The 27,288-nt window shown below is 36.5% G+C and overlaps 1 protein-coding gene across 1 annotated transcript in view; it reads left to right on the plus strand.

Annotated features, from left to right (window-relative positions):
- The window catches only part of CEP85L (centrosomal protein 85 like), a 172,206-nt gene extending 146,964 nt beyond the window's left edge, over positions 1 to 25,242 (plus strand). The window contains 3 exon segments of the mRNA XM_003121248.5: positions 11,872 to 11,979; positions 14,416 to 14,647; positions 19,667 to 25,242. Of these exon segments, the coding sequence (XP_003121296.3) occupies positions 11,872 to 11,979; positions 14,416 to 14,647; positions 19,667 to 19,830 (504 nt within the window). The 3' untranslated portion in view covers positions 19,831 to 25,242.

Genomic DNA, 27,288 nt, shown 5'->3' on the forward strand with positions numbered 1-27,288 from the left:
ATCAAATAGATTTTCTCAGTAGATACAGTGGGAAAATGGATCGTAATCTAATACAGTGTCATAAAGACAGAATATAGCTTTTCTTTAACCTAAATAAATATTGATTTAAAGTTTCCCCTTATTATTCATGTTTATCTCCTATTTTTATAGTTATTCTAATATTGTGATGTGTCCTTACATGAAGTTCTTTCTTCCCAAAGTTTTTTAATTTTTAAGTTTTTCCTACCTGTAAGTACTTTATATAATGCATGAAAAACTGAAAATATTTTTTTCAGAAATGAATACTAATTTTTGAAAAGCCTAATAGCCAAAGCTAAGTATTCTATCAAAGGAAAAGTAGCTTTTTAAAAAACAAATTTTCTTTCTAGTCTTTGTACTTGTGAAGATAAAAAACTTTAATATGCATATAGGCCTGTTGTATGCACAATATAATTGTTGCTTAATTAAAAGTTTTAGAAAAAACATATAACAGGTGGATTTAACTTTGGAAAAATCAGTTCTTTGTGTCTCAGGTGGGGAGTTGTAGGAAGGGAGTCAGCTCACTTAGATCATGAAAGAATATCATTGAACCTGTTTGTGCTACGAGTGGTCACCAAACCTATATGGATATTCAAATTATTTAGGATGCTTTTAAAAAATACAGATTTCTGGGCCCTATTGTCAACCCAGTGAGTCAGTATCTCTGAGGCGAAGCTTGAAATATGTATTATTAACAAGTTCCCTGGGCAATTCTTAGAGCCTTTAGGAAATATTGTAAAATTCTCAGCTTGCTCAATGAACCACAAGTGGGAATTGACTGGGAAGACTGAATTTAAGTTAAAAAGGGGGGATTAGTTCTGAGACACCTGGCATGTTCTGACTCAGTTAAGCTGTTTTGGCAGCTCTTGCTCATAAGCCTGAGAACAAATCAAGGGCTAAAAGAGAAAGGACCCAGACAGGTGGTTTGATTTTGTTTTTTCATATTGTGCTGATTTTTTAATAACAGTGTTACTAATATGTAAGTCATGTATACCCTATAGTTCACCCATTTGAAGTGTGTAAATCAGTGATTTTTAGAATAATCACATATGTATGGAACCAAGCCACAGTCAATTTTTGAACATTTTTGTCCTCAAAAAAGACACCTTTAGCCATCACTCTCTTAAACCCCACTCCCTCCTCAACCATAGGGAATCACTAATATGCTTCCCCTCTTTATAGATTTGCCTACTCTTATACATTTCTTATAAACCCTTTCCCTGACCAAACCAAATGTTAAGCTCCCTTAGGCCAGCTCAGCACTCTTGTTTTCAACTTTTCAGCAATGCCCTATGGCATAAATTGCTTCACAGACTGGTCCTTTCTGGCTCTTTGAAGGCATAGCTTCCTAGGTTAAAGTTTGAGATTCTCCCCACCTCCCCAGCTCTCTGGAGTTTCCTTCCCAGCTGTCTCTTTCTCTCTTACTGTTTCTCTCTTGGAAGCTAGCTAACCTGCTTTTTAGCCTATTCCTCCTAGGAATCTAACAGGAACCTCTCTCTATTTTGAGAGTACCCTTAGGCTTGAATTTCACACTCTGTGGCAAATGAATTCATCTCCTTTAGGGAGACATTCAGGGCTCTCCATTCTGTGACGTGTTTCTCCCCAGGCAAAATCTCGGAGCCAAGTTGGTGTGGGTGGAACGATGTCAGGCTTCTGATGTCAGGCTTCTGAGCAACTCTCCAGGAGATGAGCACTAGTGGAGGGAGGGTGGGCAGCATCTCAGGATCTCTTAGTTTGCTTGTCTTAGTGGAGATTCCTGCCCTAGAAGCCAAGGCAGGGCCAAATCAGTGATGCTGCACCCTAGGAAAAGCCTTCATCCCATGAGCAGTCCTGGGCAGAACAGCAGATCCCTCACCTTTTGCCTGCATTTGCCTAGAACTTAGCCTTAGCTATAGGTAGCTGACTGCAAGGTGGAAAAAATGGTAGTGCCCTCCCCTTCCTAGGGAGATAGCAGTCCAGCTGGGAGCGAAGAGAGAGGGAGACCTGTGCTCTTGGCTCTTCTGGTTTGGAATGGACTTTCCATCTTGCTGAGCTGTGAGAGAGTAAGGATCAAGTGGACTTTGTTTCAAATACCACAGACTGCTGTTCTGAGTTTTAGTAGCCTTTCTTATGTTTGCTGTATAAACCATTTCCAGAAAATTTTAATGTGTTTTTTCATGATTTTTCACCAATTTCCTTGGGGGAGCAGTTCTGAGGAGCTCCTCGTGCTGGAATGCTGGAAGCAGAGCTCTCAGGGAGATTGTTTTTAAAGTTATATAAGGTGGCAAGATGATAGTTAAGAAAGGAACTTGAGCCGTACACTGTCTTCAGTTACTAAAAGCAGAAACCTGAAAACTGGCAATTTTATGGTGCTTGCATTTTCCTTATTTATTTTAAGGAATAGCTTTACAAATATTTTGAAAATCCTCCCTTTTATCAGTGCAGAAGAATGAGGATGAGGGATTTAATATTTGTCTACACTTACCCGTAGTGAGAAATGGAGCCTCTGATGTCAAATGCAGAGATGTCAGTGATGATGCTGGTGGTGATATTACATATTATAAAAATGGTTTATGTTTCTGGTTTATGTTTTTTATCTCTGAATCTCAACAGTAATCTTACAAGGTAAGAAAGAGCATATTTTTATATATGAAATAGCTGGGATTTAAAAAGTGTGCCCAAGGTCTCAGCTGAGATTCTAATTCATATCTGTATGACCTCAGAATTTGTGCCCTTGGCATTATTCCTGGCTTGCCTCAAAGTGAAAAATCCCTAGAGAAAGAAAATAATGTTAGTCTGATCTCTTTCTTGTGTAAGTCTTAGTGGAGGTAATTGTTTAAGTCTTTTCCTGGAATGAAGATATTTAAACTGGAGCACATTGGAAAACCAGTCTTCTGTGAAAGGCACCATATGCTCAGGTACCTAGAAGTAGAATCTGGAAATTTTGTCTCCAAAGTGCAGTTTTTTAGTACATTACACCTTACAATATGGCTGCATTATTGGCTTCTTGAGATGAGTAGAATGCCTGTTTTGTTTCTTTTTTTTCTGATACATTTATTTCACAAGCTTTATAATGGGTATGCTAGGGTCTTTGAATAGTCCTTATCCAGTTCAGCACTTAGCACAATGCCTTGTGCATAAAAGAGGCTCGGTAACTGTTCTGAATGAGTGAACATAGCCTTTTACTTAAATAAAACTGAATTAGGTATTGAATAGTTACTTTTTCATTTATTCATTGATTCAGTTCATTTAGTAACTGTCAACTGAGTTTCTACCATGGGCTAGGCACTCTTTGTAGGGAACAAATAGTAAAGAAATACCAAAATACCTTTGCCCACAAGAAAATTCACCCATAATACTGAATGCCCCCCCTTTTTTAAATTTTCAGCTTTATTTAAATATAGTTGACAAATACAATTGTAAGATTTATAGTGTATGCCATGGTTATTGGAAATAAGATATGAGCTTTTACATATTTAGTATAAGAAGAAAGGAATTAGTGTTTGTAGCATAAATGTTTTGTACTAGGCAAAAGTCACTTAGGCCTAAAATTTATAAGCTTGACTTGGAATTTGGCTTGTGGTATAATTGAAATCTCCCAATAAATATCTCTAGGATGTGGTCTGAGTCCTAGTAGCTCATCTGTTACCTTGCTAGTTGTAGAAATTTCACTTAGTAAACACTGAACAGTATAACCTAGGCCTTTTGGTTGTAAGCAACAGTACCCAATTCAATTTAGCCTAAGCAAAAAATAGGATTATAACAATGCAGAGATATATGTGGAACCCATAAGTAGGAATGATTCCTAGCTTCAGGAAGAAAGAGGCTTTGTTGCTGCTCTCATTTCAGTCTGTTTCATTAATTTCTCTCTCTCTGCAGACTGACTTCCTTTCCTTCTTTAGCTCACGTGACAGAATATAGCTGTCCCACAGCCCTATTATTCTATAGTTCATTTCCAGCCACTGCAGGGAGAAACTTGTAGACTCTGGGTCCTACTTTCTTAGATTTGGTCAAGTGTTCATTCAGCTTGCAGTGAGCTATGACCCAAGAACATAGTAACCCAATACAAATATGACTACTTACGACTCATGGAATTTGTGAATAGGCAGGTAGCCAAAGGTATTGAATACATACGCATCATATAAACTGTGTACCCAGAACCTAATTTTGTCTGACTCCAAAATCTTATGCTATTACTATTAACTGCATACTTTCTCTTTTCAAACTGTTTACTTACTTTTTTTAGATATAGTGGACACATAATATTAGTTTCAGGTGTACAAAATAGTGATATTTTTATGTATTGCAAAATGATCACTACAGTAAGTCTAACAATTAGTATCCATCACAGTTACAAATTTTTTTCTTGTAAGAGCTTTTAAGATCTATTCTCTTAGCAACTTTCAAATATAAAATACAGTATTGTTAACTGTAGCTACCATCCTGTACATTGTATTCCCAGGACTTATTTTAACACTGTAAGTTTATACATTTTGACCCCCCTTACCCATTCTCTTTCCACCCCCCCCCAACGCCTTCCTCTGGCAACAGAAATCTATTCTCTTCTGACTTTGTTTTTGTTTTTTTAGATTTCACAAGTGAGATCATACAGTATTTTTCTCTGTCTGATTTATGTCACTTAGCATTATGTGCTCAAGCTCCATCCGTGTTACTGGAAATGGCAAGATTTCATTCTTTTGGTTGCTGAATAATATTCCAGTGTGTGTGTGTGTGTGTGTGTGTGTGTGTGTACTATCACATTTTCCTTATCCATTCACCCATCAGTGGACACTTAGGTTGGTTCCATGTCCTGGTTATTGTAAATAATGCTTCAGTGAATGAACAGGGAGGCAGGAGTGCATGTATCTTTTCAAGTTTGTGTTTTCATTTCCTTTGGGTAAATTCTCAGAAGTGGAAAAACCTCCATAATGTTTTCCATTGTGGCTGTACCAATTTTCATTCCCACTAACAATACACAACAGTTCCCTTTTCTCTATAGCCTTACCAACACTTGTTATCTATTATCTTTATGATAATAACCACTCTAACAAATGTGAAATGATAACTCATTGTGGTTTTGATTTACACTTCCCTGATAAGTAGTGAGGTTGAGCAACTCTTCTTGTGCCTATTCGCCATTTGAATATCTTCTTTGAAAAAATGTCTATTTAGGTCTTGGCCCATTTTAAAATTGGATTTTTTAAAATTCATTTATTTTGTATTTATTTATTTTGCTCTTGAGTTGTATATTTTACATACTTTGGATATTAACCCTTTATTAGATACATGATTTGCAGATATTTTCTACAATTCTGTAGGTTGCATTTTCATTTTATTGTTGATTTCCATTGCTGTGCAGAACCTTTTTAGTTTGATATATTTTTGATATTGTATTTTTGATGCCAAATTTTATTTCTTTTTATCTTGTCTATCCATTAACAAATTATTGTAGTTATATTTTTACTACTTTTGCCATTTAATGTTCATAGTAGCTTTATAAGTGATTAATCTACCACCTTTACAATATTATTCTGAATTTTACAGTCTATGTACCTTTACTAGTGAGATTTATACTTTCATATGTTTTACTATTACTAATTAGTAAGTTTTTGCAATTAGTAATTAGTAAGCCCTTTAGTATTTCTTGTGAGGTCAATCTAGTAGTAATGAAGTACTTCAGTTTTTGCTTATCTGGAAAACTTTTTATTTCTCCTTCAGTTCTTTTTTATGGCTGCATGTGTGGCATATGGAAGTTCCCAGTCTAGGGCTTGACTGAGCTGTGGCTTCAGTCTGTGCCACAGCCACAGCAAATGGCATCCAAGCTACATCTACAAACTCTGCCACAACTTCCAGCAGTGTCAGATCCTCAACCTACTGACCCAGGCCAGGGATCAAACCTGAATTCTCACAGAGACAGTATCGGGATCTGAGCCACAATGGGAACTCCTTCAGTTCTGAAGGACAGCTTTGCCTAGTGGAATGTTATTTCTTGGCAGTTTTTTCCCCAGAACTTTGAATATATTGGACCACATTCTTTGCCCTACAAAGTTTCTGTTGAAAAATCTCCTGAGAGTATTGTGTGCTTTCCCTTGCATAAATTAAGTTGTTTTGACTTTGTTACTTGTAAGATTCTCCCTCTATCTTTAACTTTCAATAGTTTCATTATAATGTGCCTTGGAGTGGATCTCTTTGGATTCATCTTATTTAGAACTCTCTTGGTTTCTTGGATCTAAGTGTCTGTTTCTTTCCCCAGGTTAGGGAAATTTTCAGCTGTTACTTCACTTAAGTTTTCCGTCCCTTTCTCTCTTCTCCTCCTTTTGGAACCCCTATAATGTGTCTGTTGGGCACCCTGATGTCCCGTTAAGTGCTTTAAACTATCTTCACTCTTTTTTATACTTTTGTTTTTGCTGCTCTGATTGGGTGAGTTTCATGCCCTATCTTCACATTCACTGATCTTCTGTCTCATCTAGTCTTCTGTTGAACACCTCCTACTACATTTTTTAGTTGAGCTATTTTATTTTTCAGCTCTGTGACTTCCATTTGGTACTATCTTATTATGACCATTATTTTGAAGTCCTTATCAGGTAATTCACTTAATCTGTTTTATTAAGGTTTTGGGTCTTTTTTTTGGGGGGGGGCACACTGGCAGCATATGGAAATTCCCAGGCCAGGGTTAAATCAGAGCTACAGCTGCTAGCCTATGCCACAGCCACAGCAACGTGGGATCCAAGCCACATCTGCGACCTACACCACAGCTCACGGCAGCACCAGATCCTCAACGCCCTGAGCAAGGCCAGAGATTGAACCCACATCCTCATGGATACTAGTCAGATTCATTTAAGCTGCACCACAATGGGAACTTCCTTATTAAGGTCTTTCAGTGAAGTTTTTTCCTTATTCTTAAATTTGGAAAATAGTTATTTTCCATGACTCTCTGTGTTGGTTTCTCTGTGTTATATAACATAACCTCCTTAACCTTGAAGGAGTGGCCTCATGTAGGAGATGAACTTTTCTTAACTAGTTTTTTAAAAGGTATTGAGAGAAAATAATTACATTTTATTAAAAGAATATATTTTCCTTATTACTGATTCTAAGTGTAAGTTTCCTTGTTAAGTGTGCATGCTTCTTATTAATTGCTATTTCTTGTGATAGTAGCACTGTTATCTTACCTTTCATGTATGGTTATATATGCTGTTGGCAAAAATAGTGTGCTTGTATTAATAAAATCATAACTAATATAAAGCCTTTTGACTGTTCTCAGTAATAAAGTGATTGACTTATGCTTTGCTTCTAGATAATTGAAATATGTACAATAAAATGACAACCAAAAGCATTCAGAAGAACTTGCTTTTTAAGTTTTTTTGGGTTTTTTGATTATTTAATGAGACAATAAATTTAAGGTCAGTAGCATAAATTCTATTATAATAAAGATATAAACAGTGAACTGATATATAAAAATTGGACATAATTACCTTATTAGAAAACTTTCCATTTTATAATCAAGGAATAAGTTTAGTTTCATTTGAGGCATATTTGTTAAGGTTTATTTTGAAGACATGCAAATTACTTTCAAAAATATTGTATCATATTTCAGTGAGCAAGATTAAGAAGTACAGACTTCCGGTTACCAAATAAATGAGTAACAGGGATGAAATATGCACTGGGGGGAATTTAGTCAATAATATTATAATAAATTTGTATGGTGACAGATGGAAATGTATCTTTGTGTGGTGATTATTTTGTAATATATAGAAATACTGAATGACTATGTTGTGCTCTTAGAACTTAACATAGTATTGTAGGTCAGTTATACTACTAAAATATACACATGCATACATGGTATCATATTTCTTTTTTTCTTTTTTTTTTTCTTCTTTTTAGGGCCGCACCTGCAGCATATGGAAGTTCCCAGGCTGGGGTTGAATCAGAGCTACAGCGGCCAGCCACAGCAATGCGGGGTCTGAGCCATGTCTGTGACCTATACCACAGCTCATGGCAATGTCAGATCCCTGGCCCACTGAGTGAAGCCAGGGATCAAACCCGCACTCTCATGGATACTAGTCAGATTTGTTTTCACTGCACCACAACGGGAACTCCATGGTGTCATATTTCAAAAAGGGGTTTGTTTCTTTACCAGGATTCTCAATACTTCTCTTGGTGAGCTTCTTACCCATCTTATGGCTTTAATTATATGGTGTATGCTCACTACTCCCTAATTTTTATCTCTAGCTCAAAATGCTCCCCTGACCTTACAACTTGTGTATTTAATCACTACTCAATAAGTGATGACACTTAACATATTAGACATAACATGTTCAAAACTAAATTTCTTATTCCCTCAAGCCAAAAAATGGTAAATTTGCTGTACCTTCCAGGTTTCTTATACCTACTAATGGCATATCTGCCCTTCTGTTTGCTTAGTCTGGAAACTAGATTTATCTTTGCCTTCTCTTCTACCTCACGTTTGTGAGCAAATCCTGTTTTCTTATAAATATATCTAGTGTAGGGCCTTTCTCTTGACCTCCACTGTTGCTACCCTGGTCCAAGCCATCTTCATTCCTTATCTGGCTTATTTTCTCCTTCCACCCTTGCTTGCCTATAGTGTGTTCTCATCAACCTGAGCAACCTATTACAACAGAAATCAGATCGTGTCATATCTTCTCAGTACCCTTTAGTGGTTCTTCATTTTTTTTTTTTTTTTCCCTGAGTAAAAATCAGAGCTCTTACACTGGCTTAGAAGAGCTTACACAATCTCTTCCTCACATCACCTTCCTTCTCTGGCTTCATCTCTTACTATTTTCTGTCACCCTTTTTCTCAAACAGAAAAGACACCATCTACCTTATAACCCTTGCACTAACTGAAACATACTCTCCACATTTCTATGGGACTTAATCTCTCACCTCCCTCAATACTTTGCTCAAATGTCACTTTTTCCATGAACCCTTATTCTTACCCATTTGAGATTTCAACCCCTTTCCATCACCATCTCTATTTGTTCTCCAGGGAACTAGACAAATTCTAATATATGATACTATGTAACATACATATTTATTATGTTTATTTTCTTTGATCTTTTTTCTCCTACTGAAAGTTCTTCAAGGACCAAAAGTTTTGACTGTTTTGTTCATTGATGTTATTGTCAGTGTACAGATCGTGCGTGGCTGTAATTTTTGCTGAATGAGTGGTTGCATGAAGGAATGTATTTGTGAAGCCCTTGTGTTGTTGCAATGGGGATGGTTGCTTGTGTATGTTTATATAGTAAAACTGCTAACATATGCTTCTTTCAAAATATTTCCTCCTAAACTGGGTGGTGGAGTATATAGAATCCATTGAGTAAGGCACATTTGGCTTTCCTTCATTTGAGCTACTTGTTTATGGGACAGAAAAAGAAAGTACTTAGAATTTCTTGATATTTACATAAAAATAGCAAATGAATTTAAAACTACTTTCACCTGCAAAGATGATTGTGATAAATACCTGTACATTAGTAACTTAGACTTTAAAAAACCATTATTAAACTGGAAATTTAAAGAAAAATTGTAGACATTTAAAAATTCATTTGTTTAAAATTTTAGTTATTCCAATCTAAGGTTACTAGAAATCACACACACACTTTTTTCTTAGACTTTAAACATAATGCTTTTCCACACAGTTTAGAATAGAGAAGTCATTTTTTAGGAGATATTTTGTCAGACAAAGTATAGCACTCAGTATTATCCTAGAAATTGGACAGAATTTGGTCTTATTAGAATTAATATATCTGTGAACTCTTTTCCCTATTAAAGGGCTGCTTGATTGATCAGTGTCTTTGAACCCAACCAACATAACATGTTAAGCTTGATATATTTCCCAAATTCAGTTTTGTTTTTTTGTTTTTGCTTTGGCTTTTTAGGGCTGCACCCATGGCAAATGGAGGTTCCCAGGCTGGGGGTCAAATCAGAGCTACAGCCTGCCAGCCTATGGCACAGCCACAGCAACGTAGGATCTGAACTGCGTCTGCAACCTACACCACAGCTCACAGCAATACCAGATCCTTAACCCACTGACTGAGGCCAGGAACCAAACCTGCAACCTCATGGTTCCTAGTCAGATTCATTTCTGCTGCACCATGATGGCACTCCTGTTTTCCTTCTTACGACAAACAGCACTACTACCAAACATTTCCAATTTTATTCTGATGGAGAAGATTACCTGTTTTTTTCACTGATTTAAATTTAGTCTTACACAGAAACATATTAGATTTTCTAGCTAATTATCTGTCACACTCTACATGGTAAAAATAAACATTAAAATTTTCTAAAGAATTAATAATATTACAACACAATGAAAATAACTTTCTTGGGTTCCATTTTTACTATCAAAATGTCAGACATAGAGTAGTTTATTTGTAGTACCTTTCTTCTACAATTCCAATAAAACAGTCATTAAGTCTTAAGAAAATTTAGAATGAAATCTAGATTCCAGTTAAATAATCTTGTCATGCCAGTAAGTATTGATCTTTCTTCAGCTAGATAAATAAGTCCCCCATAGCATTAATCAAAAGGGTTTTGATTCAGTCAAATACACTTACAAAGGAATTTCAGTATCCAAATATATATATATATATATATATATATATATATATATATATCTCCCACATGACATTGTGCTGTGAGATTCATTTTTGTGGAATATAAAACAGATTTCCTTGGAAGAAAGTATACTTGTTATGAAACACAATTCGTTTGTATCTAACTTTTAAGTTACTGAATTTTTTTCAGAGTTTAACACACAAATGAAATTAAAAAGGAACAAGGTTGAATACTGTTACTGAGAAAACTACTTTAGATGTAGAGTCTTATCTCAACCTATGATGACAGCTATCCTATCTTATTCGATACAGGGATAATGTGAGGAAAAAAAACCTTCATGGTAGATTGTATGCTATTTATGTAGTCAGAATTCTGAAGTATTTTTGGAGTTGCGACTAAATACAGACCTAAAAGGAAAAAAAAATGAAATCTCATCTGTAGTTATATTTTTATTGATCTCATGGTTTAAAAAGAAAAGTTCATGTAAAAAAAAATCAATGATAAGTACAAGGTTTATGGCAAGTTCTTCTTTGGTGTGTAGCTGAAATGACCTAAGTACTCTTAAAATATCCTATATTCTGCTTTGGTATACTCAAGATTTTCTTAAAATATTACCATGTCTGGATAATTTATAATTTATAATGGAGCTAAGAAAGAGACTAGTTTATCTAAATCCCATAATAGACCTTTGACCTGAATTCAGCATCATATTCACTGCTTTGAATACTGTACCCTGAGAGAAGGGCATTTAGCTGTGTTTCAAATGACAGGAAACAGGGACAGTCTTATGATCTTTTTATCTTATATCTTAATCAGATGAAAAAAAATTTAAAGTATAGATTTGCTAATACACTTCTAGTATATAAACAAAAACTAATAAAATAAGAACAAAACAGTTTTGGAGTTCCCTGGTGGCCCAATGGGTTAAGGATCATTACTGTGGCACAGGTTCTATTGCTGGCCTGGGAACTTCTGCATCTTCAGACAGGACCAAAAAATAGGAACTGTAAGATAGCAACTTTAAAATTGCTAAATTTAATTAAACATATTTTAGATTTGACACATTTTTCCCAGATTAAAAACATTCTTGGTAAAGATGGTATTTCTCCCCCTCCCCCTCCCTTTGGAATTATTCGCTGTAGAAGTAACATGGGTTGATTTAGAAGTGAAGGCATCATCTTCCAAAGGGCTGTTGAGGACAGAATATCTAAAGTAGTCAGAGCCAGTATTCCTGGTTACCTCTCTGGTTTCATTTTGCTTTTATCATTAACATGCCTTACTTTCCAATTCTCTTTATTCTAGTCTATGCAGGGGAAACTTTCTAAAGAAAAATTGACTACTCAAAAGATGATGGAAGAGCTGGAAAAGAAAGAAAGAAATCTGCAGAGATTAACAAGAACATTGCTTGATGTGAGTAGAAGAAATTATCATTGCTTTCAAGAGTGATTCAGTACCTATTTAAGTTAAAGCAGATGTTTATTTTGTATACATTCATAAAACATTTTTAAATTAAAGGCTTGATTTTATTGTGACAAATCCATTAGGTTTCCTACTGAGATTATAATCAAAAAGACAAACTTTTATTTTTCTTATATGTCTTAGAAACAATTTCACAAACTTAACTACGGCAAAGTCAAATGCTATATATAGCAATTAGATCCCAAAGTCATCAAATAAGGCATAGTTGAAATATAAACAAAATTACCCTTGAAAATCCTTAGGGAAAGTGGACTGTTGACACTTCATCACTGGGATATATCACACTTTCTTCATATAATTACAAGATAAAATACTTGGCTAGCATTTAGGACATGTTATACAAAATATACTTAGCTTTTGAACTGTCATGACATTTTTCCTCTAAATACTTAAGAATGCATCTCCAAAAACTAGGAGCAGTTTCCTATATAACCATTTCACCATTGTTCCACCCAGTAAGAATTCCTTGATTTTCAGTAATACCTAGTCTTAGGAAAATTTCCTCACTTCTTCTCCAAATGTTTTTTATAGTGGCTGTTGAAACCACCATTCAAACAAGGCCCATGTGTTGTTGTTTCATTTTGTCTTATAAACCCAAAGTTCCTTTCTTTCCCCTGAAGAACCTGGGTCTTTTGTCTTACAGACTTGTGGACTTGTTACACCTAGAGTTTTCTGATTGCTTCCTCATGATGTCATGTATCTTGTGCTCTACACCTGTATTTTTGTAAGCTAGAAGTTAAAAAGATACTAGATTCAGGTCAAACTTTTTTTTCCCCATGAAAATTTTTAGGTATTCACATCATAAAATTCTGTGTTTGGTTATCCCACTCTAGGTAAGTACTAATCTCATTGGATTAAGCCAGATTCTTTCCATTGTAACATCACAGCTCCTGCAATGCCCAGATATTCCGTGGGGTGATACTTAGGCAACTCTGTGCATACACAGTTTGTCAGCACCCTTTTCCTTGGTGGTTTTAGCATCTACCGGTAAAACATTAGTTGATTAAAACAACAATAATTTTTTCTTCTAGTTACATCATTCCCTCTACATTTATTAGCTGACATTCATCTATAAAAATTTTATTTTCCTCATCAACCCAGGCTCTTTGGTTTTTCTGAAATGGAATCTAGTTAGAAAGCTAATTAAACTTGCCTTTGATTAGCAATTTTCAGGATGAGGAATAAATACTGACAGTGCGGGGATGAGGTGAGCATAGATTTTTCTGAGTGTAATAAATCATGGGTTCATATTGATACTTCCAATTCGTACTTAATCATTCAGAGTTGTTGGGGGGGTTCTTTGACTTTATTTTTTTTTTTTCTTTTTTTTTTTTTTTTTTTTGTCTTTTTGCCTTTTCTTGAGCCGCTCCAGTGGCATGTGGAGGTTCCCAGGCTAGGGGTCTAATCGGAGCTGTAGCCGCCAGCCTACGCCACAGCCATGAGGGATCCAAGCCGCGTCTGCAACCTACGCCACAGCTCACGCCAATGCTGGATCCTTAACCCACTGAGCAAGGCAGGGAACAAACCCACAACCTCATGGTTCCTAGTCGGATTCGTTAACTACTGAGCCACCACGGGAACTCCTGACTTTATACTTTTATTTCTTCTTCTCTTACACTGAGAAGTTTGGTTCCTGTCAACATTAATGTAGTAAACATTTTTTTCTCAGTGTACAAAAAATAGGTTCAGAGTAAGTAAATCACTGTTGCTGCTAAAAACTATAGGATGAGGTCTAAATTTTCTTTGCAGGGAGTTCCCATTGTAGTACAGCGGAAATGAATCCGATTTGTATCCATAAGGGTATGGGTTTGATCCCTGACCTTGGTCAGTGGGTTAAGGATATGGCATTGCTGTGAGCTGTGGGGTAGGTCATAGACATGGCTCAGATCCAGTACTGCTGTGGCTGTGGTGTAGGATGGCAGCTGCAGCTCCGATTCTACCCCTAGGCTGGGAACTTCCACGTGCTATGGGTGTGGCCCTAAAAAGCAAAAAAGTAAATTTTCTTTGCAGTTATTTTTATTTTGGGGGTAAATTTCATAGTAAAATATGTACATTACCAAGGAAATTTTTTATGTGAGAGCATGAGAAACCCCCTGGAAGCTGAGACTGTTCAAATTTATGTTTCCTCTCTCAGGTATTAATTACCATAGGGCATTAGCTGGCACACAGGAACCCTTTCCATTATTTAAATTCTTATCTCCCTTTTTATTTTGCCTACTGTGTATACGCAGTTAAATTTGGCTAATGTGCATGTACTATGATTTTGCTATTCCTCGTTTATAGACTTGGGGGAAAATGTTAACCTTTGTGGCTTTAGAGTACCTTTCCTCTGTTCTAAAAACCTGATTTTTGTTTTGTCCGTTGCAGAACCAAAGACAGACAGAAGAGACCTGCTCTTTATTGGATCAGGGCCAGGAAGCAGAGCAATCCAGGCAGCAGACCATTCTTTCCAAAAGGCCACTCTTTGATTTGAGTGTGATTGATCAGCTCTTCAAAGAAATGTCCTATTGTTTATTTGACTTGAAGGCTTTGTGTAGTATTCTTAATCAGCGTGCTCAGGGCAAGGAACCTAATCTTTCCTTGTTACTGGGTATCAGATGTAAGTTTCTGATGACTTGTCTTTACTGTATTGCTTAACAATTAGAAGCATGTCACCATGAATCAGGAACTTCTGACTGCCTTTACCCTATTTTCTTTTTCTTTTTAGAACCACACCTGTGCCATGTGGAAATTCCCAGGCTAGGGGTTGAATCGGAGCTGCAGCTTCTGGCCTACACCACAGTCATAGCAACACCAGATCCAAGCCACATCTGCAGCCTACACCACTGCTCACGGCAATGCCAGATCCCTGACCCACTGAGCAAGGCCAGAGACTGAACCCGAATCCTCATAGATACTAGTCAGATTTGTTTCCACTGTGCCACAACGGGAACTCCATACCCTATTTTTTTTTTTTCATTTTTTAAAGTTTTATTCAAGTGTAGTTGATTTACAATGTTGTGGTAATTTCTGCTGTACAAAAGAGTGATTCAGTTACACATGTACATATATCCCCTACTTGTTTTTATCTCCTTTCCTACTTAGATTTATAAATCTCTGAATCCATCTATGGGTCTGTGAATACCTGTTACTACTTCATTGCTAGAACTAACCTCCTCATTCCTGTGGAACTGATCAAGGTCATGGCTGATAGGGATTTCAACTTGGTAGCATGCTTACAAGTCCACCTGTGTGCTGAGCCAGGAGATGTTTCTCATGATGAATCTGTTTATATGTGACTGGAATGGTAGTTGTGATTTCCTGGTTACGCTTCTGAAAGTAAATGATTTTGCTTTCGTGTGGCGATTGTATTAAATTAATGAGCCAACCATTTGTCCACTGGCAAAATATTAGAGAGAAAATACTCACTTGCTTCCTTATGCAGTGTATTTCTGTGGCAGTTGTTGAATGTAAGTGCTAATGCTGTCGCATGAGCCAGTTTTCATAGCCTGTGGATCTCTTGCCCTCGTGATACATACCCTTTCAATATGATGCCCATCCATTCTGCCTAGTTCTGCCTTCCTGCACCCATCATGGTGAGAGCTGCCACAGGAAGATCCTAGTGTCTTTTTCCTTCTGTGCTGCTTTTGTTGGAACACTAAACTTGTATGGCTCTAAATTATGATAATATTGACATATTAGTCTCTTTTTAATACATAAAAAATGGAATTCAGTTAGGAAATAAGAATGGATTAAGACCATAGTGTTTATGAACCAACATGTTTTGATTAATTGCCCAATAATATGATAATATGTGACTGGGGTGGAGACTAGTTTTGTTTCCCATTTCATCAAAGAGATTCGACCATCTTGCATCATAATAGTTACTTTGGCTAACCAGGTAATAACTCTTGATCAAAGTATCTCACTTGTTAAATGACACATGTAACTGTGCTCAGAGATGTCAGCAGACTATTCCCTCCACTTCATAAAGGTAGGAACACATATGAATGTGGGTATATAAAAAACAGTTTGAAGTATAGTCAGTTTGCAATGTCATGTTAGTTTCTGGTGTACAACGAAGTGATTCAATTATACAAATATAAATATATATTATTTTTCATAATCTTTTTCATTATAGGTTGTTACAAGAAATTGAATATAGTTCCCTGTGCTATATAGTAGGACCTTGTTATATATCTATTTTATATATGGTACTTTATATCTGCTAATCCCAAAGTCCTAATTTACCTCTTCTCTGCCTTTCCACTTTGGTAACCATAAGTTTGTTTTCTAGGTCTTATGAATCTGTTTCTGTTTTGTAAATAAGTCCATTTGTATTGTATTTTAGATTCTACATATAAGTGATATCAGATAATATTTATCTTTCTCTGTCTGACTTCACATAATATGGTAATCTCTAGGTCCATCTACGTTGCTATAAATGGCACTGTTTCATCTTTTCATCTTTTTTTATGGCTGAGTAACATTCCATTGTGTATATGTACTATATCTTCTTTATCCACTCATTTGTTGATGGGCGTTCAGGTTGTTTACATGCCTTGACTATTGTAAATAGTGCTGCTATGAACAGCAGGGTGCATGTATCTTTTTGAATTAGAGTTTTCTCAAGATATATCCCAGGAGTGGGATTGCTAGATCATATGATAGTTCTATTTGCAGTTTTTTGAGGAACCTCCGTAATGTTTTCTACAGTGGCTATAGCAGTGTACATACCCACCAACAGTGTAGGAGAATTCTTTTTCTCTTCACCCTCCCTAGTATTTGTTATTTGTGGACTTTTTAATGGTGTCCATTCTGACTAGTGTGAGGTGATAGCTCATTGTAATTTTGATTTGCATTTCTCTAATAATTAGTGATGTTGAGCATCTTTTCATGTGCCTGTTGACCATCTATCTCTATGTCTTCTTTGGAGAAATATCTTCTGCCCATTTTTGGATGAGTTGTTTGTTAAAAAAAAAAAAAAAAAAAAAAAAAAAAAAAACTCTTTAAGTGCATTAACTCACTCAGTCAACATTTACCAGATGCCTTCTATGATTCAAGTACTAAGGTGCTGATAAGGCACATAAATTGAATGCAGCCCTTGCCCACACATTAATCAAAATATTAAAGCATTGTAATAAGCACTGTGGTTGAAATGTGAACAGACGACAGTGGGAACACAAGGGAAAAACAACTAAAGCTACCTGCAAAGGGCTGTGAAGGCTCTCTGGAGTAGTTGGTGTGAATCTTAGAGGAGGAGAATTCTGCCAACTGAAATTTTGCCATCTAGGGTGTTTAGTTAGCAGTGATCTCTTGGAGAAATAAAAGGTCACACACAAGACTCATTTTCTCCACCATTTTAGCACTTGCCACCCTGTCAATTATTTTGTAACTTTCTACATTTGCACTACCCTTATAGCACTTTTAACTTGTTCAGTAATAGGATAAGAGAGAGATCCTAACATAAATAAAAAGAAAATTTCACAACCTTGCCTCACTCACTTTCCCCCCACCCCCCCAATTTATACTCCTTCCACTTAAAGTTTAACCCCAGAATCCTTACCTTAACAGTTTGACATTGTGAAAATTTGACCAGCCAGCTAATTTCCCAAAAGCAATGAAGTTTTTTTGAATCCTTAGTTATCTGTTGACATTGTTCACTCCACCCTTCTTAAAGCTCTGATGCCATGGTTTCCATGACATCGTTCTCTAGGTTCTGCTTCTGCTTTTATGACTGCTCAGCCTCAATCTTCTGTGAAATTTTCTTCCACTTAAATATTGGCAGTCCCCTAAGAAACTTTTGTTGTTGGTCTTCTGTTTCTATTTATTTTCTCTGAGTAATTTTATCCATATCCACTTGTTTTTGGTTTTCTCTATACCTTTGACTGATACAGACATTCCTCTCTCTCTCTGCCTAGAATGATGTCCCTTTTAGCTCATGATGACACTCACCGATACATTAGAGCCAGCAGTTTCATAGATGTCACAGACTCAATGTGTCCAAAACAGATGCTACTTTTTTCCCTCCCTGAACCTTTCCTCTTCTCAGGGAGTAGAACCACCATCCCTCTATCACCCCAACCCAGATTTTATCCTCCACCCTACTTTCCCCCACCTGTGCCCTGTGCCCAATCTGTGGCCCCTTTCCAAGCTGATTGATAATTGAACTCCATCTTTCTGACTCCTTGCCTGCTTGTAACATTTATTCCTGCCATCGCATCTCCATTGCACTGTTGCCTGTATTCACGCTTTCATAGTCCTTCATTTGGACTGGCCTCTGTCAGCCGCTGTGCCCACTCCCCACCCCAGTGCTGCCAGAGCGATCTTTCTAACCCGTGATTCTGATTTCCTAATACATTCCCTTAGAATAGAGTTGTAAAGGCAGCTCCCACCTGCCTTTCTAGTCTTATTTCTTGAATCTCCTCTCTCATAATTTGTGCTCTACCATTTTAGAGCTAGTTATTAATTTCCTTGAAGTTTCTCAAATTCTATCAAACTATTTTGTTTTCTGCTTCTGTATACCTTAGTTCATTCTGCTTCCTTGGCTCATTCAGTGAATCTCTCCCCTCTCCAGTAAGGCTTTTTGTTCTCTTCCTTATGTTACTGTAGCCTTTATGTAGGGGTAGGTCACTTGTGATGCCTGACTGAACTTACTTGTTTATAAAACTATAAATTATTAAGGATAAGCCACTATATCCATTATTTTGCTGACCTCAGTGCTCGGCATAGTGCCCTGATCATGGATCATAAACAATAAAACACTTCAAATAATATTTATTAAAATAACAAGTTATCTGACTCTTATTACTTCAATTAATTAAAAGCTATCTAACTCAAGGCCTCACCTTCAGCCACTGGGCAACTGGCTATCAGCCACCTGATTCAGTTATTTAGAATTATAGGGTTCCAGTACACTCATACACACGCTCTTGAGAGATAGATAGATGTATATACACATACTTATATTTTGAAAATTTGTGTTTTCACATCAATCAAACCCAGTTTTGCAGTCTGTAAAAGTAGAAGATATTGCCCCTCACTATACAAAAGGAAAATCATATTTTTGTCTTGTTGAGCTTGAAGAGAACTGTTACACCTCACTCCTTTCTACTTTTGGAATATTGTCATCCATTAAACCTGTAGAATTTGTGTGTATCAACTGTATAATGTATTTTAGCAAAATTTTAAGAGGAACAGGTAGGTAAGATCCATTTACTATTAAAAATGATGTAGGAGTTCCCGTCATGGCGCAGTGGTTAACGAATCCGACTAGGAACCATGAGGTTTCGGGTTCAACCCCTGCCCTTGCTCAGTGGGTTAAAGATCCGGCGTTGCCGTGAGCTGTGGTGTAGGTTGCAGATGCAGCTCGGATCCTGCATTGTTGTGGCTCTGGCGTAGGCCGGTGGCTACAGCTCCGATTCAACCCCTAGCCTAGGAACCTCCATATGCTGTGGGAGCAGCCCAAGAAATAGCAAAAAGACGAAAAAAAAAAAAAAAATGATGTATAATTTAAACCTGAGCCTGACTTGTAATCACTCTACAGCATTGTATCTACCCAGTGATTTTAAGTTGAAAATCCTAAAATGCCTTTGTTCCCTCAAAAATATGAGATTATCTCCATGTTTTATTTCCGCAGCAATGAACTGTTCAGCTGAAGAGACCGAGAATGACCACAGCCCAGAAACACTCACTAAGAAACTGTCAGATGTTTGCCAGTTACGAAGGGACATAGATGAATTAAGGACTACAATATCCGACCGCTACGCTCAGGACATGGGAGACAACTGTGTTACCCAGTGACAGGGTTGGCCCACAGCAATAACCACCCATTGTTGAATGCTGCTGTGTTACAGTTCTTCACCTTTACTTTTAGGAGCCATGATAGAGAGTTGCAAGTGATATAGGACTTGCACATAGTTTTTTTTTCTGTAGATTTGTTCATTTGGGGAGGAATTGGGATATGAGATTTCAAAGGGGCTTATCTAATCAGGCCAAAAAAGTAAATTACCATTTATGATAAAAAATATGATAACATGTATAAGAAAAAAAAAATCTGTGTTCTCAAACTACTGATTGTAGGACCAAGCTGTGAAGAGTGCCCTTCATATAAAGGGATAGGATTTCTTTTAATCGTGTGTGTGTCTGTGTGTACATGCACATTTATTCCCCAAATTGTAAGGATTTCTAGGGTCAAAGCAAAGCTTCTGAGAAGGGCACACACACTATATTCTTTTGCTTCTTTTCTTTTATGTAGAAGCATGTGTTGTACTTGGGGTTTTTCATAGGCTGGCTGAACAAAGTTCCCACAGCAGACAAGTGTTCTAATAGTGGTACAGCAGGCAAAACCATTTGTGTTTTGAACAATCAAAGCCATTTGTGCTAAGATGGTGAGGTTGTGGGGTTGGGTGATTTTAGTGCTATAGATAGGTCAGCTGTTTTTCCAGAGTGTTTGTGAATTGCCTAAGTGTGAAATTTTGGTATGATGATTTTCCCCATTAGCATTATAATTTATGGATTACAAGGTAATTTAAAAATAATCCAACCTAATTTTAATGTGTCCCTTACCATTTACAATTTTCTATTTATATGCTATATATATCAATGTAAACAAAGCCATATATAATTAATACAAACTTAAAGAAGGCCTCAGATCATTGTTGTAAAAGAAAGATTAACAAAGTGACTCTGGAACAATAGCTTATTTATCCAAATCTCAAATGTTTACATTTTAACAGTTTTGTATTTTTAAAATTGAAACTACTTTAAGAAAAAACAAACTTGTATTCTTTATATCTGAATTATCACTAGCATAAAACAAAATCTAAACCTAGGTGATACTGCAATTCCATTTATTAGATAAAGTACATTAAAAACAGGGTTCTTCATAGAATACGAACTAGGCCAGGTTAGTTCTTCTAGGAGTTTATCACTATGAAATGCAACTGATTTTAAGTAGATATACAATCATTTAAACTTCCAAATGAGTGTTTCCCTCTTGTAGTTGATATTTTGGAAGGACTGTATATTTTGTTGCCTTCAGAGCATTCAGTACATTCTTTTGAATGTATTTAGTTATGGCAATCATTGTCCTTTATAAGTTGGATTTTGATTTCTTGATGCAACCAAGTGTCATTTAGGTCAAGACCAAATAACAGAAGGAATGAAGGATGTTAATCAAGCAGAATAATATTTTGGGGGGCAAGAGCAGATCACATGTCTGTTTTCTTGCCAGACTTAAATACTGGTATAAAGACTGCTCCTAGGAAAATATGCTCCTAAATATTTTCAGCAGTGAAAATGTATTTGGCAAAAGGCCTTCAAGGAAATTACCCAGGAAGACAATCAGTTCAGAATTTGGCTTATATACAGCTCTCAATAGTTATTTTATAGTTGTATTTCAACAGTTACACATTGTAAGGATATCAGACTTTCCTTCTGTTCAGTGCCTGAGTCCTCCCTGCCCTTTTTAATGTCTTATGATCTGGGCAGTAAGAAATCAGTGCATTGTAGTGATTCTGCAGCCCAATGTCTCCAGTCTCTAAGCTAACATTGAGGGACTTAGTCCCTGGCAAGAACCTGGCTTTCTAATGTGTTCATTTGTTTTTGAATGTTGGTGGTTTAAAGACAATCAGGGAGTAGTAAATTTGTACCAAAAATCTGACACAAAGCATCCTGCCTTGTACATGTTAGTATTTATAAAAATGGCCCTTTACAGTAAAGTAGATAATAGCATCTAAAATAGATAAGCTACAAGTGTAACACAACATTTTGGCATTCCCTTTGAATAGAATTCCCTCCTCCCACCCCCAACCTCCACAATTTTGAAAATAAAGATCCCCTAAAATGATAGCAATGATGGGCAAATAATCACTGATTTGGGTCACTACGTTCTTCCTTAAACGTATGTGTTTAGGGGTTTATGCTTTTTGTTGTTTAAACCTTTGATCATTTGTGTTGATCACTATAGATGTATGGTTTTCTAACTTAGTTGGCATAAAATAATGTATGTATTTTTTAAAAAGCTAGCTTTCTAAAACTTAGAGAATTTGGCTTAATTCACATATCTCGAGGTAAAAAATTTTTTTAACTTAGTGGGAAATTAACTATTGCTGATGTATTTCAGTTTCTAGAACGTATTCTCCCCATAAAAAGGGGAATTAAGATGTGATAGTGTAAGTAATAACCTTGAATTGGAGCCTGGGTTTTGTAAAGGGGCCTAGGTAATAAGTAGACAGCCTTGAAGGGAATTGGGGGGAAATAAAACTAGTGGTGGTCTGATTTTTTTCAGTATTTAATTTGATTTTTATTTTTCAGAAATTCCCCTTTGCCAAGATGACCTCTTGTGTTAGAATAGTAACATTATTGGTATCTCACTAAAAGCAAAGATTTTACTGCTAGGCTAGGTTAAATGGGCGAATAGAAACACTGCAGTATCTTGTCTTAGTTTGAACTAGGATTTTCTTGGAAGTTATTACAGTAATTATATGTCTGAGATAAAAATTAACCTAGATTTTTAAGTAAATCTCTGAAAATTTGCTTAAGTATTGACTAGGTAAGCCATGCCTGAATTTTTGGGAAAAAAAAGTAAATGTGGACCCTTTCTGTATTTGAAGTAGGATTCAATATTTAATAGTACTTTATTTTAGTGAAATTGTTTTGGTCATGACAATTTAAATTAGACTTCTTTCAGTAGCTTGTTAGAGACAATCTCAAGAGCTGGCAAGTGTTGCTAAAATGGATATTGTACATTTCTGACTTATAAGAACGTTTATAAATTAATTTTGTCGTAGTTCAAGACGTTTAATAGGAATCTCTTAGAGGGCATTTTTAAGGGAACTACTTTATCAGGAAAATGTTCTTTCAGTATCAGTGATAGTTCATTGCATAACAGTATCTGAGAACTTGGGCTGTATTTTTACATCACATATTTTAGCTCAGGCTCATCTTTCGTTTGCATTATTGGCGTTCTCGTATGCAGATTTCTATCATTGTAGATATGTAATTATGATAATAAGCAATTCTCATAACCATGCTCACTCAGACTACGTCTTTTTAAACTGCCAGTAGCTAGAGCTCTCAGAGCCAGAGTTAATTAATTTTATTTCCATTTTTTACTTTTTTTTTTCAGTGTTCACAAAACAGAATATCTAGCTTCACCCCAAAATGCCATGGTATAAATTGCTGTGTGACAATATTATACATTTAATCATGAAGAGGGAAAGGTTTTGGATTTTAGGACTTTTTTCTTATTTAAAAGTATTGAGTATGTTAAGAATATAGTTTCGAATGTCAGTCATTAACAACACATATTGCAGCTGCATACAGAGAACCTTCTGTGCCTTTTTGCCTGCAGTAAGCATTCATTTCTGTTTTACATGCGCTATAAGGATATTGATGATTACTGCACCTTGTTCTTCTGTAAATAGACTTGATTAAGGATTTTTTTTTAAAAGCAAGGGTCAGTTCATTAATAGGTAGATACCTTAGAAAACAGTAAACATGAGAGGAGGTATCAGATATAGGTCTTTGGAGCCCAGCCTTTTCCCTGTTTAGTGAGCAAGAAACTCCTTTGGAATGTAGTCATTTGTGTGTATGTGTGTGTACATATATGTATAAATAGTTATTTAAATACGTAAATGTAAAATTCAGCATCACATTGGTGTGATGATAAATAGTACGGTGCTAGGTGGTTACATTAAAAGCACAGCAGAGTGTATAATCAGTCACTGCGACTGGTGGGTTTTTGTAAACTAGGTTCAGTTTTTGAACCCCCCCCAGAATACCTCATGTGTAAATATATTGGTCATGACTTAATTGAAATACAGTTATTGTAAAAAGAATGTGAAGCCACTGGTTGGCTTATTATGCCTTCTGATGTATATCATTCTTGCCTCTTTTTTTGTAAAGGGGTGGTTTTTGTTTTTTAATAGGGTTTACAGCTAGAATTTTGAATGCCAAAGTTATATTTATTAAATAAAAAAAAGTTTTCAATGTTAATGGCTAAGTATTTTTCCACTGGACTATTGTTTGTTGATGTTGAAATTTGTATTTACCAAGAAATAAATTTTTTATTTAAAAAAAAAGTTTGCCAGGTGCCTAATGTTAATATAAAAATTGTATTTGAAATTTCAGACTCTCCCGAATTCTCAATGACAAGAATATGATGACTTAACTTTTTAAAGTCTAAGTACAGAAGAGAATATCTTAGTAGAACAGGGACACTTCTGCTTTCTAGGTCTGTCATACAGTTTCTTTTCAATTGTTGAGAAGCTTTTTCTCAGGGCCTTCCCATGTAGGGCACTGAGATTTTCTGATGGCAGGTGCTATAAATACAAGGGCATGTCTATCCATTTCAGTTAATAGTTCTGTGTCTCCACTTGGAATTTCTAAAATTCCTGTTTGAGTCATGAGTCGTCTTTCTACTTGTCCAACAGACAAAATCAGATTTCAGTTCATTAATGCTGTTAAGTTAAATCTTTTTTCTTTTCTCCCTTCTAATCAGAGATTGAAACCTTACTGAAACATATGCAAATAAGACCTTATTAATTAAAAGGTTACTCTGAGGCCTTGACAGCTTTGATGGCACCCTAGGTCCTTGTCCTAACTCATATATGCCTTAATGTCTCCAGCTCATTAATATTTGGATTAGCAGCATTGTTTCTAGTCCCGCTAACTTGGCATTACTCTGTCAAGAATCTCTAACACGGCATCTAATTCAGTTAACAGGAAAAAGAATCTCATCATAGACTCCTCAGGTTGAAGGCAAATGACTTGGAAATGAAAACAGAATAGATGGAATGCTACAATATTTCCAAGGTGGTTAATGAAGAGGTTTATCCTTACAATGAAAGGTGCGATTGATTTTTATCTGGTTTAAAAAGTAGTGTTTTCAGTGGAGTCAGCAGAGGGCTTTTGATGGGGTACATCCCAGCAATTTTGCCAATACTTTGAACTTCTTTTCATGCCAACTCTCCCCACCAAACAGAGTCGTTCCATGTGGAAATGCAGAAGGCTCCTTTAAAAAGATTGGCTGTTAGTGATGGTGCCAATCAGAAGAATGTGGATCCAGGAGAGCAGTTTGCAAATGAATAGCACTTGACATTCTCCTTAGACATTCTTCCTGGCTGAGGACTGAAATCGTGATAAAAGATTTCTATGATATTTAAATAAGACTTTGTCCCTGATTAAAAAAAAAAAAAAAAAAAAAAAAAACTTGATGGAATCACACACAGTCTTTCCTTTTTAGCCGACCTGTTTTTACTTAAACAGACTTGCTTCATGCTCTCTGTTGATTCCCACATAATAGAAGCTTTTAAACTAAACATACACCTACCCTGTGACCCGAAATTTGCACCCTAGGTGTTTCCTTGAGATAAATGTAAACATACATCTAAAAAGAGACTTGTAAATGAATGTTCACAGCAGTTTTATTCATAATAACCGAAAGTGGAAATAGCCCAGGGATCTGTCAGTTCTCTGCCCAGAGTTGAAAGACAGCATTCTTTCACAACCTCAGGTTCTAACCGATTTTCACTTACTTACTTTCTGGAAAATGGAGTGAAGTTTAATAGACCGCAAGGCAGTGGAGAGTCAGAGTTGGAAAGCAGAGCTCCTCTGTAGCAGAGGCACTTTTGTTTGTACTTTCTCTGGAGCATTGTCCTCTGTATTGCTGCCACCTGTGTTCCATGCATCTCCACATGTCCTGTGAAGCACTTGGTCTCATCCTTCCAGAAACAAACTTTGCATGCTGTTGTTTGGCGCTGGTCATTCACCAGAACTTGAGCTCTCTTAGAGCAGGCGCATTGTCTTAACTTTGTGTTACATTTAATTGTTACGAGCAAGTAGGATGCGCTGACCTCTAAGAGACGCACAAATACCTGCCCTTAGCCCCACAAAGGAAGAACAGTTTCCAAGGAGAAAACATGGTCTTTAAAGCATAGGTCATCCCGGGGGTTGTGAAGCTCTAATGGGATGAGTAAAGTGATAACAAACCTGACTTGGGCAAGTTCCATTTTCCTCCATCTCTTGGATCTCTTGTATTATAATCTCTCCTGTGATTGTCTTCTTTCTGGCCGTCTGTGGGTGCAGGCCACTGGATCAGACAGTTACTTCCCAGCCCCAATGTTCCTGGAGCATAGCCGCCTCACCAGGCTTTGGGCCAGCTGCGTAGGTTTTGTAAGGGCAAATCCAGGGTCTTAAAAGCGGAGCAAAATGTCAGTTTAAACGATGAATGCAGTTCCATCTATGTATGCACAAGTCTGGAGAATAATCATTTAAACAGAAATAGTACAGCTGTCATCCCTTCTAAACAAAGAAGCAGGATAACTTAAGTTACATGTCTTATTCCTACACTGATCATTTAGTCATAAACCAAGAGGTTAAAGTTGTTTAATGGCCTGTGATGACTAAAAATGAATAGGAAGTGTGTCTTCTATGTTATTACCATCATCAACTAACAATTATTTGAGCATACGTCAAGTACAAGGACCTTGTATAAATTATTTATATCATTATCATCATCAACCAACAATCATTTGAGCATACATCAAGTACAAGGACCTTGTATAAATTATCCCATTTAGTCCTCTTTATAGTTCTCTATGAAGTAGGTACCATTATTCCTATTTCAGGTGAAAAGATTGAGGCACAGAGAGGTTTAGTATCTTAACCAAGTTGGAACAGCTTCTAAGAACCAGGGCCCTTAGGCTCTGAAGCCTGACTGAACCATTCACTAGAGTTCCTCTTGTCTCAGTTCTATGCTCAAAATTAAAACTCCTCCTCTTTCCCATACCTGCTTCTTCATTGTGCTTCTCCAGTTCTGTACGTTGCACTTTCATCCAAGAATCCTTTGTGGTTATTTCTTCCACACATCCCCATTCATATCAGTTTCTTACTGTATTCATAACAAATTGCCCCAATTAGTTTATAACAACACAATATATTATCTTATAATTCTATACATCACAAGTCCAAAATGGGTCTTACTGAAAAAGAAAGGTGTTGACAGGGCTGTTTTCTTTCTGGAAGCTCTATGAGAAGATCTGTTTCTTTTTCCAGCTGCTGGGGTTTATCACACTCCCTGACCCATGGCCCCATCTTCTCTCATCAAAGCCAGCAATGCTGAGCCTAGTCACTCTCACTGCCATCTCTTTGGTTGCCTCCCTCTTCCCCTTTTAAGAACCCCATGTGATCACAGAGGACCCATCCAGATAGTCCAGGATATTCTCCCTGCTTTAAGGTCAGCTGATTAGCAATCTA

The sequence above is a fragment of the Sus scrofa genome, chromosome 1 (assembly GCF_000003025.6).
Source record: "Sus scrofa isolate TJ Tabasco breed Duroc chromosome 1, Sscrofa11.1, whole genome shotgun sequence".
Taxonomy (NCBI): Eukaryota; Metazoa; Chordata; class Mammalia; order Artiodactyla; family Suidae; genus Sus; species Sus scrofa.